Source organism: Pantherophis guttatus, chromosome 17 (genome assembly GCF_059756535.1).
Source record: "Pantherophis guttatus breed Tessera chromosome 17, ASM5975653v1, whole genome shotgun sequence".
NCBI classification, from domain to species: Eukaryota; Metazoa; Chordata; class Lepidosauria; order Squamata; family Colubridae; genus Pantherophis; species Pantherophis guttatus.
The window spans coordinates 6,620,104-6,637,378 of NC_142079.1; the positions used below are offsets into that span (position 1 = coordinate 6,620,104).

At 46.1% G+C, this 17,275-nt stretch overlaps 1 protein-coding gene across 2 annotated transcripts in view; it reads right to left on the minus strand.

Moving 5' to 3' along the window:
- Positions 1-17,275, minus strand: part of NOS1 (nitric oxide synthase 1) — a 181,945-nt gene that overhangs the window by 23,432 nt on the left and 141,238 nt on the right. For both annotated transcript variants that reach the window (XM_060683830.2, XM_034405967.3), the window contains exons 8-16: positions 16,279-16,420; positions 14,201-14,340; positions 13,005-13,179; positions 12,723-12,824; positions 10,360-10,554; positions 8,064-8,149; positions 5,336-5,480; positions 3,696-3,800; positions 944-1,002 (exon numbers count right to left, since the gene is read on the minus strand). In XM_060683830.2, the coding sequence (XP_060539813.2) occupies positions 944-1,002; positions 3,696-3,800; positions 5,336-5,480; positions 8,064-8,149; positions 10,360-10,554; positions 12,723-12,824; positions 13,005-13,179; positions 14,201-14,340; positions 16,279-16,420 (1,149 nt within the window). The remainder of the gene's footprint in view (positions 1-943; positions 1,003-3,695; positions 3,801-5,335; positions 5,481-8,063; positions 8,150-10,359; positions 10,555-12,722; positions 12,825-13,004; positions 13,180-14,200; positions 14,341-16,278; positions 16,421-17,275) is intronic.

Sequence of the window (17,275 nt, forward strand, 5' to 3'; positions counted from 1 at the left end):
CGTGGAGCAAGACGGGGTTTCTCTTGCCGTCTTACCTGATTTCCAGCTCTGTCTTCCTAACCCTAACCAGAGGAAATGGCAGGGACCGGCTGTGCATGCGTTTAAATATTTTCGGCGGAGGTCTTATTTTCGGGGAAACAAGGTATTACAAATTGGGAGTCCCTGGGGCATGCCATGTCTGCTTATTTGGAGGCCAACGTTCTTGGGTTGGGTTTGGAGGCCCACGAAAACAACCAAATACAAAATAATTATGAACTGTCAAGAATATATTAGGATTTTTTTAAAAAAAACCAAAGAAAATGCAGCAAAATAGAAAAAAAACAGCGCAAAGGGGAAAAAAAACCCTCTTACCTCTAAAAAGGAATTGGCTCAAGAAACTAATTGAAGAAATGCGGTACAAACCTGACATCTAGTGGCAGAATGATGTCATTATTATATAATTTTTTTTAAAAAAATCATAGTTTGCACATTATTTAATCCAGGCTGTTTTGGAGCCTTTTTCAGGCCATTTTCAGGCCAAAAATGGCCCGAAAAACAGCTTAAAAACAGCCCGAAAAATGGCCAAAAAACAGGCATGCGCACTGGCCAGCTGGTCCTTGGGTTTCCAGTGCTCCGGCGCGCACATACACACGTGTTCCTGTTTGGGCACTCGGTGGCGAAAAGGTTCGCCATCACTGTTCTGTGCTGTTAGCAAAGTGCAAAGTCTACCAGCTGCAATAGCAAACTTAGCAAGAGTTATTTTAAGATTTTTATCTGCCAACGAAAGAGATGCATCCAATTCTTCTCCCCACCCAGGAAATCTGCAAATTTATTGGGAGTGGAGTGGAATTCTTATAACCCCACCAGAGGCCAGCACATAAGAAGGAAGTATGAAAAAAAATCAAAGAAACAGTTCCAGGTTGCAGAGGAATTCTATGAAGTAACCTCGTTAAATTAAACTTACCTGCTCTCTTCTAAGCTGGAGTTTGGGTTTCTCATCTCCATCAAGGCACACCCGAATTTCTGAGGCACAAAGAAAAAAAAAAAAAAGATGCATCCCATTAAGGCCAGGGACAACCTCAAAAAATAATTTAGACAATGTGCAAGCAGGCTTCAGGCAGTTGTGATTTTCCTGCCGTTAATTAAAAACTTCCTGTCATTTCTCCAGCATTCAAAGCAACCTTAAAAAAAAAACAAAAAAAAAACGGGGCTGTTTTAAGAAACAGATTGGTCAGAATGAATATAACTCTTAGAGCAGCTGCAAGATTATTTATTTATTTTTTTCCTCCGGGTCTGAAAAACGACAGGTTCTTTTAAAAAATGGAAAAAAGACCAACTTTGCAATGGTCCAAAATGATTTTTTGGAAAGTGTGCGCTTAGCGCAGGGCAGGGGTGAAATCCAGCAGGTTCTGACAGAAATTTTCAGCAGTTTGGAGAACCGGTAGTGGAAATTTTCAGCAGTTTGGAGAACCGGCAAATGCCACCTCTGGCTGGCCCCAGAGTGAGGTGGGAATGGGGATTTTGCAGTATCCTTCCCCTGCCATGCCCACCAAGCCACACCACGCCCACAGAACCAGTAGTAAAAAAATTTGGATTTCACCACTGGCGCAGTGATGTCAAACTCAAGGCCCGCGAGTCGGATCCAGCTCGTGGCATGCTTAGATCTGGCCCACGGGGCTGGGCTGGAAATAGCAAAGGACCGGCCTGCAGTGCCTCTGCCAACGAAAACGGAGCTCGTGCACGGGAGGGGCACGTGCACTCCCCGAGCCCTGTTTTCAGCCGTGACGGCCTCCTGCAACCCTCTACTTTTTCGCTGGCAGAGGGTTATCACAACAAACTAAAGACAAAGCAAAAGGAGAAATGTTTCCTCTTTTACATTTGAGCAGGCAAGAAGGGGCAGAAAAGGAGAAAGGGAAAGAGGAAAGACAAAGAAGAAGAAGGAGGGAAGATGGGAAGAGAGCGAGGAAGGAAAAAGAAGGAAAGAGGGGAAGGAAGAAGAAAGGAGAACGAAGAAGGAAGGAAAAAGAAGGAAAGAGGGGAAGGAAGAAGAAAGGAGAAGGAAGAAGGAAGGAAAAAGAAGAAAAGGAAGGAAGGAAGGAAAGGGAGGGAAGAGGAAAAGAGAGACAGGAAAGGAGGGAGGGAAGAAGGAAAGAGGAGGGAGGGAGGAGAGGTAGAAAGGAAGGAAGGAAGAAAAGAAGGAGAGGGAAGGAGGAAGAAAAGAGAGACAGGAAGGGAGGGAGGAGAGGTAGGAAGGGGGGAAGAAAAGAAGGAGAGGGAGGGAAGAAGAAAAGAGAGACAGGGAGGGAGGGAGGAAGGAAGGAAAGAGGAGGGAGGGAGGAGAGGTAGGAAGGAAGGAAGAAAAGAAGGAGAGGGAGGGAGGAAGAAAAGAGAGACAGGGAGGGAGGGAGGAAGGAAAGAGGAGGGAGGGAGGAGAGGTAGGAAGGAAGGAAGGAAGAAAAGAAGGAGAGGGAGGGAGGAAGAAAAGAGAGACAGGGAGGGAGGGAGGAAGGAAAGAGGACAGAGGGAGGAGAGGTAGGAAGGAAGGAAGGAAGAAAAGAAGGAGAGGGAGGGAGGGAGGAAGAAAAGAGAGACAGGAAGGGAGGGAGGGAAGGAGGAAGGAAGGAAAGAGGAGGGAGGGAGGAGAGGTAGAAGGAAGATTATAATGAGAGTGAGGGAGGGTCTGAGGGAAGTCCTACCTTAGCACTTGGCTACCACATGTGCCCGGACAGGCCTCGACCACGTCCCACCCTGCCCTCCGAGGTCAAACCTAACCCTGATCCGGCCCTCAATGGAATCGAGTTTGACACCCCTGGCTTAACATATATCAATGTATCATCTCCTTCTTAAGATGCGTGGACTTCAGCTCCCAGAATTCCCCAGCCGGCCATGCGTGCATTTTGGGAGTTGTGTTCCACGCATCTTAAAAGATGCCGAGATTGAAAACACTGACCCAAAACCTAAGAGAGACCATTAGCACATTGGTAAATTAGTTTAACATGCACCCCTATGCAGGTCAGTGCATTTTGCCAGTTCAGCTTATTGGGTGAGCTGCTGGCTCAACGTATTGTATAAACCTTAGAAATTAGGTCAAAATCAGCCACCAAACGAAACATGCTGGGGAAAAACAGCTGGGGAAAGGGACGGTTTAACGATCAAAGATGGCTTTAATCCATTTCGGTATGGATTATGCAGGATCTGCTGGTCGAAATAGATCCAGTTCGGTTGCTACATGTATTACAAGTAGCTTGCAAGGGTCTGACAGCCTCCCTTCCAGGGGTGGGCTGCTGGGGGTTTGCAAGGGTTCGGAAGAACCTCTAGCTAAGATTCTGTGCAGTTCGGAGAACCCCCAAATCCCACCTCTGGGTGTCCCTGAACACCCCTCCCAGGAGTCCCCACGTGGCCTGCTTTGGATGTAGGTAAGTGCAGGGCACATGCGGAGGCTCGGGAAGGGCAGAAAATGGGCCTACTGGAAGTTCGGGGAGGCTGGAAACAGGCCCGTTTCTGGCCTCCAGAGGGCCTCCGGAGCCTGGGGAGGCCGTTTTCGCCCTCCCACAGGCTCAAGGAAAGCCTCCGGAGCCCGGGGAGGGCAAAAACGCCCTTCCCGCCGTGGTGCAGGAGGCCGACTAGGCCACGCCCACCATGGCCACGCCCACCCGGCAACCGGGCAGAGAACCCCTTGCTAAAATTTTTGAAGCCCACCCCTGCTCCCTTCCTACCTCTCCATTCTCCGGAGGGTCTCCATTGCCGAAGGTGCTCGTGACCACCAGAACGAGGGTTTCATGCTCCAGGTGAACGGTGTCATACTCATCCATCGACATCACCTGGAAAGATAAAACTGGTAGCTTCAGAGGAACGAGCTTTGCAACCGAACAGGTTGGCCTCCAGAAGTTGTGGATGCTCCATCCCTGGAGGTTTTCAAGAAGATACCAGACAGCCGTTTGTTCAGAATGGTAGGAGGTCTCTTGCTTGAGCAAGGGGTTCGATGAGAAGACCTCCAACTCTAGTATTCTGTAACTTCAAATTTGCACCAATATGGACATTTGTGTGCGACATTTGGACAATTGCCTTTTGCTTCTCAGGAGTCCTTAGGACTTTAAAAGCACAAAATCACAGAGAAAGGGCTGCCAGATGGTGGAATACTATTTAAAAAGTAGCTGGCTGCCCTCCGTCACTTCCCCCCCCTTTTTTTAATGATTCAAATGGCTATTTTTTTAAAAAGCTCCATTTGCATCTGCATTCTTTTCTTTTGCCTGTCAAGTGCCGGGGAAATCAGGAGATTCAAGCAGTTCAAATGAGTATAAAGATTTATTGCAAGCAGTAAACTCTCTACAAGAATCTGAACCACTAACAGTCAAGGGAAATGAGTGGGAGATAAGAAGAAAAAAAAATTCAAGGTGGTCTGGATTTAGATCTCTCGTGGGTGCGAAGGGACTCGTGGCTGATGATGCATTTGACCGCTCCCTGGTCATCTCCTACATCGCCAAATGAAACATTAAGTAGGAAAATTCGCTTTGGAGGAGTTGCAAACTAACTCTGGGAATTGAGAGGCATCGGGACGGCATTGTTAACACTGCAGATGCTATTAATTGACCTAAACAATTAATTAAACAATCCCAAAAGGACGGTTGCCCAAAACACAATGTGACGATTTTCACGGCTGGTCTAGGAGAAGGCTGTTCAGGAAGATAAATCTATCTCAGCATCTACTTCTGTCCTACTATCGCAGCACCGTTGAGAGTGTCCTGACATACGGCATTCTTGCATGGTACGGGAGCAGCTCTGTAGCGGACAAAAATGCTCTACAGAGAATCATTAAAACTGCTCAGAATATCATCGGACTCCAGCTACCAGCCCTGGACAACATCTTTGAATCTCGCTGTTTGAGGAAGTCGCACAATATTTTCAGAGACTCTTCCCATCCTGCTTACAATCTTTTTGGACTGTTGCCTTCTGGCAGAAGATACAGAACGATTAAAACTCGGACCACGCGTCTTCTGAATAGTTTTTTATCCCAGAGCTATCATTGCACTCAACCATGAACTAAAGGGCCACCACCAGTGAGCTGTTGGACAGCATTACTTGGTCTGTTGTGTGGATGTTTGGGTGGTTTAGGGGCGGGAAATTGTGGTGGGTGGGAGTGTGTTTGGGGATTGTTATGTGTGTTGGACCTGGTCTTTGGGTGTTAAGTGAATTTCGTTGTATACACGTACAATGACAATAAAGTTATTTAAAAAAAATTGTATTTCAGCCTCAAAGGAATTGGGGCAGCTCTCAACTTGTTGGGAATGGCAGCGTTTGTTGGGCCATTCACTCTTGTGGTCTCCGGTGGTTCGCCCAAACAAGCTGCGATGCTTACCTTGGCATCAAAGGCATGCTTGAAGATTTCACAAAGAGTTTTTGCATAGACCTGGGATTTCCCTGTTTCTGTGGCGTAGAGGATGGTTGCTTTGACCCTCTTCGCCATTGCTTGTCCCATCAGCTTCGCAGAGAACTTGACTGCTCTGTGTGGGAGATGAAAAGAAAACGAATTCATGGCTTTGGAAAGATCTCCTGAGCTTCGGTGAGGCCATACTTGCAATACGGGACTCCCTACACACAGTCACTCATGCCCTCGTCACCTCTCGTCTGGACTATTGTAACGCTCTCTACATGGGGCTCCCCTTGAGGTGCACTCAGAGGCTCCAACTGGCGCAGAGTGCGGCCGCGCGGGTGGTTATGGGAGCAACATGGAGCTCCCATGTAACACCTCTCCTGCGTGAGCTGCACTGGCTCCCGGTGGTCTTCCGAGTGCGCTTCAAGGTTTTGGTTACCACCTTTAAAGCGCTCCATGGTTTAGGACCTGGTTATCTACGGGACCGCCTGCTACCACCAATAGCCTCCCACCGGCCAGTACGCTCCCATAGAGAGGGGCTCCTCCAGGTGCCGTCGGCCAAACAATGTCGACTGGCGGCCCCCAGGGGGAGAGCCTTCTCTGTGGGGGCACCTACGATCTGGAACGAGCTCCCCCCGGAGATACGGAGGATCCCGGATCTACGCACCTTCCGTTGCGCGCTTAAAATGTTTTTATTTCATCAAGCTGGCCTGGCCTAAATCTTCTCCCCTTTTAAATATAAATTTTAAATACAAATTTTAATCTGTTTAAATTATGGGTTATTTTAAATTCAGCCAAATTATTTAATTCGTTTTTAATCTATTTTAAATTTTTGTATCTCTGTGTTTTATCTTCTGGCTGTTGACTGCCCTGAGTCCTTCGGGAGAAGGGCGGTATAGAAATTTAATAAAATAAAATAAATAAAATAATACTTGCAATACTGCTGTCAGACTGCCCACAGCTTTGAACTTTATAACTAAAAACAACCCTTGGCTCCATTTGATGAGAAAGGCATAGTTTTATTATTAGAGATCAAGTGTATTGCAGCATTGCATAGCCTGTTGTGACCTAAGGCCCAAGTAGTTATTACCAGACACCATCAGTCCTAAACAAACATATTTTATTAGAACAGCTTGGTAGTACAGTGGTCTAAAGCACCCTGTTATTAAGACCAGCTGCCTACAATTACTGCAGGTTCGAATCTCGCCAGGCTCAAGGTTGACTCAGCCTTCCATCCTTTCTAAGGTAAGTAAATTGAGGACCCAGTTGTGGGGGCAATAAGCTGACTTTGTATAAATATACAAAAGGATGAAGGCTATTGCTAAGCGCATTGTAAGCTGCCCTGAGTCTCCAGAGAAGGGTGGCATATAAATCAAATTAAAAAAAAACCAAAAACAGCTGAGAATTACTTCATTCTCAGCTTAGTCCAAATTAAGTCCAAAACAAATTCTCCGTAAACAGTCCTTCGGCCTTATCACCAACCTTTGTCTACTTTGGCAGCCTTTTAAAAGCATTTTTTCGGCCGAAGAGGTTGTAGAAAAAATGCTTTTAAAAGTTAAAAAAAAAAGCCTCTGATGATCGCGCGGCTCAGCTGGGCATGGAGGGGGGGAAGGGATTTTTGCTACCGGTTCTCCGAACCACCTGCTGCCATCGCTACCGGATCGGGCGATCCGGTTTGAACCAGGAGCATTTCACCCTGCTCCAGTTCTTGTCACTATGATACAAAATGGTGTAAAGAAGAGCAACAGAGATGATACAGTCAAGGATCAAATCGTTTTTTGACTCAAGTGTCATGTCAACAGTAATGAGGCTGAAAGTAGATGGAATCAGGATTGAAAAGTAGACAAGGCTGGAACAAAACTTCAGTCTGAATGACGGTTCAATTCCATTTAAGCTAAATCAATTAAAAGCAGTTCTGTTCACTGTTATCTATAAATCGGACTGCAGTTTGTGAATCCCACAAAATCCAGATCAGATCTCTGAGCTTATTCAAACCATTAATTCAATGAATTAAATCAAGCTGAATCGTTGAAGTAATTCAGGGGGAAAAAAAATAGCTCGCATGGAGGAATCGAATTATCACACTGGTTTGGGAGCGCCCAATTCGATGCACTGAATCACTCGAAGGGATAAATTCAATCTTTGAACTTCAGGTCCAATTTTTGCACAGCCTTTTTAAAGTTACATTTCCCCTCTTTGTCAGGTTAAACTGAAGATACTCAACCAGGATTTTCAGGGTTTGGGTGTCATCCGTGAGATGTGCACTGCTAGTAGGCTTCTTAAAGTTTTAACGGCACATCTAAAACTATGTTAAAGGTTCCCCTTGCCCATTTGTGCCAGTCGTTCCCGACTCTAGGGGGCGCCGCTCATCTCTGTTTCAAAGCCGAAGAGCCAGCACTGTCTGAAGACGTCTCCATGGTCCTGTGGCCGGCATGACTCAACGCCAAAGGCGCAGGGAACGCTGTCCCCTTCCCACCAAAGGTGGTCCCTATTTTTCTACTTGCATTTTTTTTTACCTGCTTTCAAACTGCTAGGTTGGCAGAAACTGGGACAAGGCACAGGAACTCACCCCGTTACGCGGCACTAGGGATTCGAACCGCTGAACTGCCAACCTTTCAATTGACAAGCTCAGGGTCTTAGCCACTGAGCCACAGCATCCCTTATAAAACTATGTTACACACAGGGAAATGTAACGGTACGGCTGCATACTTACTTAGCTAATTTTTTGAAGCCAATTGCTCTCTTTTTGGTGGGGGTGCCATTGACTCCTTTCCAGATGTGGGTGTTCCAAGGGTCAGGCTGGAAGGAGAGAAAAAGAATCCCAGTTAAAAGAGAAGAGAACTGATTCTAAGGACGAAGTCAAGAATTTACCATGTCCAAATGTAGCTTCGATAGCCTTTTTTGGGGTATTGTTCAGGAGTTGAACTCTAAATCACATCTGCGTCACTGCAGCAGACTTAAACTGGCCCTCTTGAATTGACTAGGGCCAGTAGGATGGAGTGGTGCGGTGGCCTAGAGGTGAAGCTCTCGCCTCACTATCAGGAGGCTGTTAGTTCGATCCTAGGTAGAGGCAGAAGTTTCTTTCTCTGGAAACACTGAGAATATATATCTGCTGAACAAAACTCCGCATTGGTGACAGGAAAGGCATCAGGCCATTCAAACACTCTGCTAGCTCCATTCAGTTGCCCAGACTCCACCCCGCAAGGGATTATGGGGGTCATTAAAAGAAGATGATTAGGATGGATGGATGTTGCTTTTCCTAAAGAGCTTGGTTGTCTCTCCTTCTCCTTTCTCTTCCCTTTTGAAAAATTGGAGCTTGTTGAACTTTGTATTTTGTTTGTACTTGTAATACAAACTCAGTTCACACAGAAGGCTGAATCATGAACTAATTAAATTCCAACCATATGCAAAGAGGAATGGTTTTATATTAACATATGTCACCAGGAGTCCTAACCAGACAACTATTTCATTCTGTTAATTGTATATAATTACGATTTTTAATTTACTGATTTGTACCTAGCCTTTACTGTTTTTACAAGTAGCTCAAGTGGCAAACATATCCAAACACACCTTCCTTCTCCTATTTTCCCCACAACAACCTGGTGAGGTGAGCTGAGAGAGGGAGGGAGGGAGGGAGGGAGTGGCCCAATTTCAAGTTTGTAGGCTTTACCATTCTGGAGATTTTGTGATGAGTGAGTGGTATTTGGCTTATATATATATAGATTTTAATACTATTTTCCCAATTTATATAAGGGTTGTCCTACTCCTGAGCTTTCTCTCGGCTATGCCAGCCCTCCCTGTCCCTATCCTGGGAATGCAAATTTTATTTAATTATTCAATCAAATACATGTGGCCATCTCAAGCAAGTGACTCTGGGTAGCTAACAACAATAATAATACCAAGTTTGGGTGGTATGCAACATCCATTTTCATCTTTTTCCCATAAAAAAAAATCTGCAGAGCCTCCCGTAACATGGGATGTCGTTACATCCAAGAAGTCACTACCACAGTGGACGACCTCAACTACAGGTAGCATCAATTGCTTTGATTTAGTTACAAAGCCTTGGTATGGCTACACTTGGAATATTGAATCCAGTTTTGGTCACCACAATGTAAAAAAAGATGTTGAGACTCTGGAAAGAGTGCAGAGAAGAGCAGCCAGGATGATGAGGGGACTGGAGGCTAAAACATACGATGAACGGTTGCAAGAACTGGGCATGGCTAGCTTAATGAAAAGAAGGACTAGGGGGGACATGATAGCATTGTTCCAGTATTTGAGGGGCTGCCACAAAGAGGAAGGGGTTAAGCTATTCTCCAAAGCACCAGAAGGCAAGACAGGAACCAATGGATGGAAATGAATCAAGGTGTCAGACCTGGAAGCCATCTTTTGCATTGGGCCTTCAGGCCTGCCACATTTACTACTATGGGAAACTGGGAGCGGGGTTTGTATGGAGTCAGGGTGATATATAGTCATAATAACATTCCTTTCTCAGAGAGTCAAGGACATCTTGCCCTGCACCTGGGATGCTGGACCTGGGAGGCATCTCCAGTTGGGACAGTGCTTGATTGGACCATGTGATGGACATCTGGGCAGGGACCTGGACTTTCCTTTGGGTGGGGAAAACCTGGAAGCTTTCAGATTCGGGTTTTCCCAGATGTGCCAATAGGACATCTCTAATAAAATGTAACTTTGAGGAACCTCAAGCCTTGGAGTTTTCTTTCGTTGGGGGGTGTTACTTGGAACCCTGACACAAGGACAGAAGCAACTTAGGAGAAATTTCCTAACAATGAGAACAATTAATCGGCTTGCCTCCAGAAGTGCCCCATCACTGGAGGCTCTCAAGAAGAGACTGGACAGCCAGCTGTCTGAAGTGGTACAGAGTCTCCCGCTCGTGCAGGGAATTGGACTAGATGACTTCCAACGTCCCTTCCAACTCTGTTACTCTATGTTCGCCATCCCCAAACGTTCAGCTGAAATCTGAACTGAACTGGCAGGTGAGGAAATGGTACCTGATACTCAAAGGACGGTGTAAGTCTGTAGTTGAGCATTTCCTGGTGGAAGACAGGGGTGATGCTTCCAGACATGGGTGGGACGATCCATACCCAGTCAGCCGGACAACCTCCTCGGCAACGGTATTCATTCTCCATGTGTTTGATGAAGGACTCGGTGGCCGAGTGGTGATCCACAATCGTCACCTTGTCACTCTGTAGAGAGAAAGGGGGACTCTATAAATGGGAGGTGATCACAAACTCTACCTTTGAAAAATGCAGCATTTTAGGACTTAGTTCACGCAATAGGAACCAATTCAATTCAAGACTCATCTCTCTGGAACCCGCACTGCATATCGGACATATCGGCATATCCTCCATTCCTCTAACCGCAATAAAATACCTTATCATGCCACCAGACTCCAAATTTTGGGCTTAGACAACTTAGAACTATGCCGACTTCAGTCTGACCTAAGCATAGTATATAAAATTATCTGCCATAATGTCCTTCCTGTCAATGACTACTTCAGCTTCAACCACAATAATACATGAGCAAATAATAGATACACACTCAAGGTAAACCGCTCCAAACTCGATTGCAGAAAATACGACTTCAGCAACAGAGTGGTCAATGCCTGGAATGCACTACCTGACTCTGTGGTTTCTTCCCCAAACCCCCAAAATTTTAACCTTAAACTGTCTACTGTTAACCTCGCCCCATTCCTAAGAGGTCTGTAAGGGGCGTGCATAAGAGCACCAGTGTGCCTTACCGTCCCTGTCCTAATATTCCTTTTTACTTACTCTTTTCATGTGTTCAAATTATGTTTATACTTTTACCTGTTATCTTATATATGCTTGACAAATAAATAAAATTTATTTATTTATTTATTTATTTGATTTGATTTCTATACCGCCCTACTCCCGAAGGACTCAGGGTGGTGCACAGCCAAACAATAAAACACATACATACAAAATTTAAAAGTAGAATAAAATCAAATTAAATAATTTTGGCCCCGACAAATTTAAAACCCCAAACTTTTAAAACCAATTTAAAATTGAATGTATAAAATACTAAAAGATGTTTAAAATTTTAAAAATCTTTTATAAAAGAGGGGGAAAATTAGGCCAGGCCGGCCTGGTGAAATAGTAAGGTCTTTAAGGCGCGGCGGAAGGTGCGCAGATCCGGGATCCTCCGTATCTCTGGGGGGAGCTCGTTCCAGATAGTAGGTGCCCCCACAGAGAAGGGTCTCCCCCTGGGGGCCGCCAGTTGACATTGTTTGGCTGACGGCACCCGGAGGAGCCCCTCTCTATGGGAGCGTAACTTAAGATTCTCAATTCTCAGTCATCCGGGTCATGGTTGTCCCAAAAGTGCTTTTTCAAAAGGCAACTGGACTGAAGAAGAACTGAAGAAGCTTCTGGGATGAGAAGTGAAATGTCTTCAAGGAAAAAAAAACCCGAAGTCCAGTTGCCTTTTGAAAAAGCACCTTTGGGAGAATTCAGGGTATTGGTTATTACAATCATAGCTTGTTCTGATTCAGCTCTCCAAACACGACAAACCCTCTGAAGTAAACTCAAAGATTCCTTTAATTATGAGTGCCGGCAGCAACAGCAAAAAGTTTCTCTCTCACTGCACGCTAACAAGTCCGTCCAGCCGGAAGATGAATAGTTGTCGGCCACACCTATTCATCTCTGCCCCCTGACTTTTAACCCCAGAGCTTGGGTGAGGCTTTGCTAGCAGTGGTGGCTCTTCCATCCCGAGGACCGGCCCATAGATTTCCACTGCTCTCCTCTCCTCTGCCTTCTGCTCATCCGTGCGTCAGGCACTGGACCCAGCTGTTCCTCCTCTTCCTCATCAGCCACCTCCAGACCTGGGGGCTGTTGACTCTCCATCTGAGGGCTGATAGACGGCCTCTGTCTCTCTTTCTCTCTGCCAGCTCCATTCCCTCTTCCCCCTCGGAGCTCTCAGGTTGCCTTGATGCTAGCCCTGATTCCCACCTCCTCCTCTTCTGCTTCAGCTGCTGGAGGGGCCGACAAGCCACAACATAGCTGCAGTTTCACATAGCGCCAAGGTTTCGAGTCGCAATTACAGTCAGTAAATGAGGACTACCTTTACAGCATTCCGAAGACTGTGCATTTCTAACAAATTTGATTTGATTTATTAGATTTCTATACCACCCTTCTCCCGAAGGACTCAGGGCGGTGTACAGCCATATTAAAACACATATAAATATACAAAATTTAAAACAATTTAAAATTGAAATATATAAAAATCTGGCCCATAGATTAAAACACACATACACCCATTCTGAAATTCTTATTAGGCCAGGCCGGCTTGTTGGAACAGGAGGGTCTTCTTATTGTTTTATGAAATTATCTGCCGGTACCTGGAAACTGTACAGGACTGCAATGTTGATTTCCACTAACGCCTGATCCTTCCAGAGGGAGGAAGTTTTCCGCATGTCTAAATTCATCTTTTTAGCCACTTCCTGCAATGCAGAAACAACACGGGTTCATCACAATTAGGCGTGAAATGACGCTTGATCAAATGGCAGGGCTGGAGGTGGGGGGCAAATTTTTAGTAAGGCGGCTAGAAAACAGGGCAGCCTTATCAGTGCAGTAAGTTTTGTAAGATCCGGAAGTGTGATTTGAGAGAGAAGGGCCACTACCTCTAGGATGTTGTAACGAGAGCTGTCACAGTAATCCCGGACTCCGATTTCGGTCCCCATGTACCAGCCGCTGAAGGGGCATGCCGAGAACTCCAACCCTCCGATCTCCAGCAGCATGTTAGAAACAGCTGGTAAGCCATACCATTGAAGCCCAAGATCTTTAAACCACTCGATTCTGTTAAAGGGAAAAAAATAAAATAAATAAAAAGCAGAAACAACTAGGACATGGTCCCCCTAGAAAAGCTACAGAAGATTAATCTACTTGAAGAACATCTGAAGAACTTTGTCCAATTCTGGAGGACATTGATCCATCCACTGATCGATCACTCAATCGAAGAACCGTGTTGGCGCAGTGGTTCGAATGCAGTTTTGCAAGCTAACTCACTGCCCACTGTCAACAGTTCAATCCTGACCGGCTCAAGATTGACTCAGCCTTCCATCCTTCTGAGGTTGGTAAAAATGAGGACCCAGTTTGTAGGGGGTAATAGGCTGACTCTGTAAACCGCTTAGAGAGGTAAAGCACTGTGAAGTGGTATATAAGTTTAAGTGCTATTGCTATCCTTCCTTCCTTCCTTCCTTCCTTCCTTCCTTCCTTCCTTCCTTCCTTCCTTCCTTCCTTCCTTCCTTTCCTCCCTCCCTCCCTCCCTCCCTCCCTCCCTCCCTCCCTCCCTCCCAGTGGTTAAAATGCAGCATTGCAGGCTAACTCTGCTGATTGCCAGCAGTTCGATCCTGACTGGCTCAAGGTTGACTCAGCCTTCTGTCCTTCTGAGGTCAGTAAAATGAGGACCCAGATTGTTGGGGGCAATAGGGCTGACTCTGTAAACTGCTTAGAGAGGGCTGGAAAACATTGCGAAGTGGTATATAAGTCTAAGTGCTATTGTCATTGCTATCAATCAATTATCAGTCCATCATGTTTTGAGGCTCACAGCAAATTCCATGCCTAAGAATCGATCCGTAAAGTACATCATCCTAGCACACAACTAAACTGTAATGCACGATAAAAAGCCAGAGAGTAAAGGAACCACCATTTCGGTAAGTTGGATAGAACTTACAGGGGGAAATGAGAAGTATTTTCGACCCATGCCGAAAAGAAGGTTAATAGCGCCCTATCTCAAATGTCCCACAATATAATTAAGTTTAGGAATTCACTGCCGCTTGACGTCAACTTAATGGGAGCCAAGGCATTTTTGACTTACTTGGGATGTCGAATGGGGACTTCCAACACTAACTCAGATGGGATCTCAAAAAGCTCAGGATCATTCCCATTGGCCTGGAGAAGGAGCGGTAGGATGTCGAATCGGCCATAGGGAGCTTTCCATCCTTGCTGCATGCAAATCTGCACCCAAAAGAAAAAAAAATAAAAAAGTAGGTTGGTGGATATCCATGCAACAAAACACACGTGCAAAATGTGAAGTCCACCAACATCTGTTGGTTGATCCGCAGAATGCCCTTAAAAGTGGCGCTGGATGTTGGGGACGATGGGACCTGAACTCATGGCCTGCAGATGGCTAGCCTGGTGTCGTAAGCACTAGACCAGGGGGTCTGCAACCTTAAACACTCGAAGAGCCATTGGGACCTGTTTCCCACCAAAAAGAAAACACCGGGAGCCACAAAACCTGGGTGGGAGTGGCCAACTCGACGTCACTCACTTCCACCAGTCACATGACACTTCCCTAGCCACGCCAACCCAGCTGGTCATTAGGGCAGAGAACCGGTTGTTAAAAAACACCGGAAACTACAAAACCCTTTTGACATCTCTGTCTCTCTCCCTCCCTCCCCCTCCCCCCCTCTCCCTCTTTCTCCCCCTCTCTCTGTATCTCTCTGTCTCTCTTCTCCATCCCCCGCCGTCGCCCTTACCTTCTCAGGCCAGGCGAGGAGTAACTGGGAGGGGAGGGCAAGGGACCAGCCAGTGGTGGGATCACCCAACAGGGAGCCACAGCAGAGGGACCAAAGAGCCACATGTGGCTCCTGGCTTTTTTCATAACTACTACTAAGTTTTTCATAACTAGTACCAAGACTCTACGATCAATTTGCAGCAGAGAGTTCAATTTTATTTATTCGCGAGGCTTGGCAGAATCTAAATCAGTAGAAAAGCAAACCTTACATGCACCAAACTATATTCTATTTAATGTTCAGTAGTGAGCCCTGTTGTTGTCACAGGGCACTTCTGTTCAAATTTTGCACGGTTTCCCCTGAATAAGCCTCAAATACTCATCATTTATAAAGTGTTCGGTTGCTAAAAGAAGCTTTGGAATATAAGCGTGAAGGATCATGTTAATTGGTGTCAAACTGCTATTAAAAAAGCAACGAATGGTGGCTGCAAAATCAAGTTTATAAGATGTTGGCGACAATCAAAATGAAAAGATTACTATTAAGCAGACTTGGATTCAGAAGTGTTTTTAAAAAATACATGCAGTCAATTTTTTTTTTTTAGCTCTTCGAGGTACTACAGACGAGAAGCACAACAATGAGTTCTAATTATTAGTTCACAACTATTAGTACATTCTCCTTCTCCTTCTCCTCCTCCTCCTCCTCCTCCTCCTCCTCCTCCTCCTCCTCCTCCTCCTTCTTCTTCTTCTCCTTCTCCTTCTCCATCTCCTCCTCCTCCTCCCTCTCCTCTCTCTCTTCCTCTCCTCTCTTCCTTTTCTCTTTTTTATTCTTCCTCCTCTCCTCTCCTCTCTTTCTCTCTTCTCCTCTTTCTCTCATCTCTCTTCCTTTCCTCTCTTCCTTTCCTTTCCTTTCCTCTTCTTTTCTTCTCTCTTCCTCCTCTCCTTTCCCCTCTCTCTTCCTCTCCTCTCTTCCTTTTCTCTTTTCTTCTCTCTTCTTCCACTCCTCTCCTCTCTCTCCTCTCCTCCCTTCCCTCTCTCCTCCCCTCCCCTCCCTTTCCATTCTGTAATCTTCTCTTCTCTTCTCTTCTCTTCTCTTCTCTTCTCTTCTCTTCTCTTCTCTTCTCTTCTCTTCTCTTCTCTTCTCTTCTCTTCTCTTCTCTTCTCTCCTCTCCTCTCCTCTCCTCTCCTCTCCTCTCCTCTCCTCTCCTCTCCCCTCCCCTCCCCTCCCCTCCCCTCCTCTTCTTTCTGAAACACTTCCCACATCCCTTTTCCTTATCTGTGATCTGAGACATCTTTGCTATACCAGTGTCGAGTGTGCAGCCCCTGTTCCCTGTCTCCCAAGATCATCCTCACAAAACCATTACAATAATTTAATGGATTTTTCCCACCGCAGGTATGCTTATCCTTATAGGATTCTGTACAGATTCTCCACGTCATGCACCAACCTCAGTCAGCTCCACACTGGCTGGGTCGCCCAGGATGGTACCGTCTGGTTGTTTATAGCCAGCATAACGGATGAGTTGGGAGTTCCAGACTCGGAAGTCATGTTTGCCATCAGTCCTCTGGGGGAAGATGGTGATGGCCGACCTAGGAGGAGAAGAGAAAAAGGTTTAACATTCCTAATGGAAAAAGAGTTACTCTGCAGACAGTGCTTAGCCAGGAGGTCCACAATCATATGGAATAGAATAAACTGGAAGGGACCTTGGAGGTCTTCTAGTCCAGCCCCTGTTCAACCAAGATGGATAACCTTTTCTGGACCGAGTGCCAAAGCGTGTGCCCATGCCTGAGCCCCCCCAAATGCAATGCACATACTCCGCCGCATGCCCACCCCCTGCGCATGTACCCCCTACACGTGCCCTGCACCCTGCACAAGCATGCATGCCCCCCCGCCCCCCACCCCCACCTATGTGTGCACGGGCCCCCCACACCCTCCTGGACCTGAAGACCAGCTGTGGGACGCATGCCATAGATTCGCCATCACGGCCCTATACTATCTTAGACTGTCTAGAGTAGATTCTTCTTAAAAAGCCTTGGTGGTACAGTGGTCTAAGGCACCCTGTTATTAAGCTGGTTATTAAGACCAGCTGCCTGCAATTACTGCAGGTTCGAATCTCTCCAAGGCTCAAGGTTGACTCAGCCTTCCATCCTTTCTAAGGTAGGTCAATTGAGGACCCAGTTTGTGGGGGCAATAAGCTGACTTTGTATAAATATACAAAAGGATGAAGGCTATTGCTTAACGCATTGTAAGCCGCCCTGAGTCTCCAGAGAAGGGCGGCATATAAATCAAATTAAAAAAAAAACCAAAACCCTCCAGTGATGAAGCCCCCCCATGATTTCTGGAGGCCAGCTGTTCCACTGGTTAATTGTCCTCACTGTTATGAAGTTTCTCCTTAATTTCAGGTTGCTTCTCTCCTTGATGAGTTTCCAACCATTATTACTTGT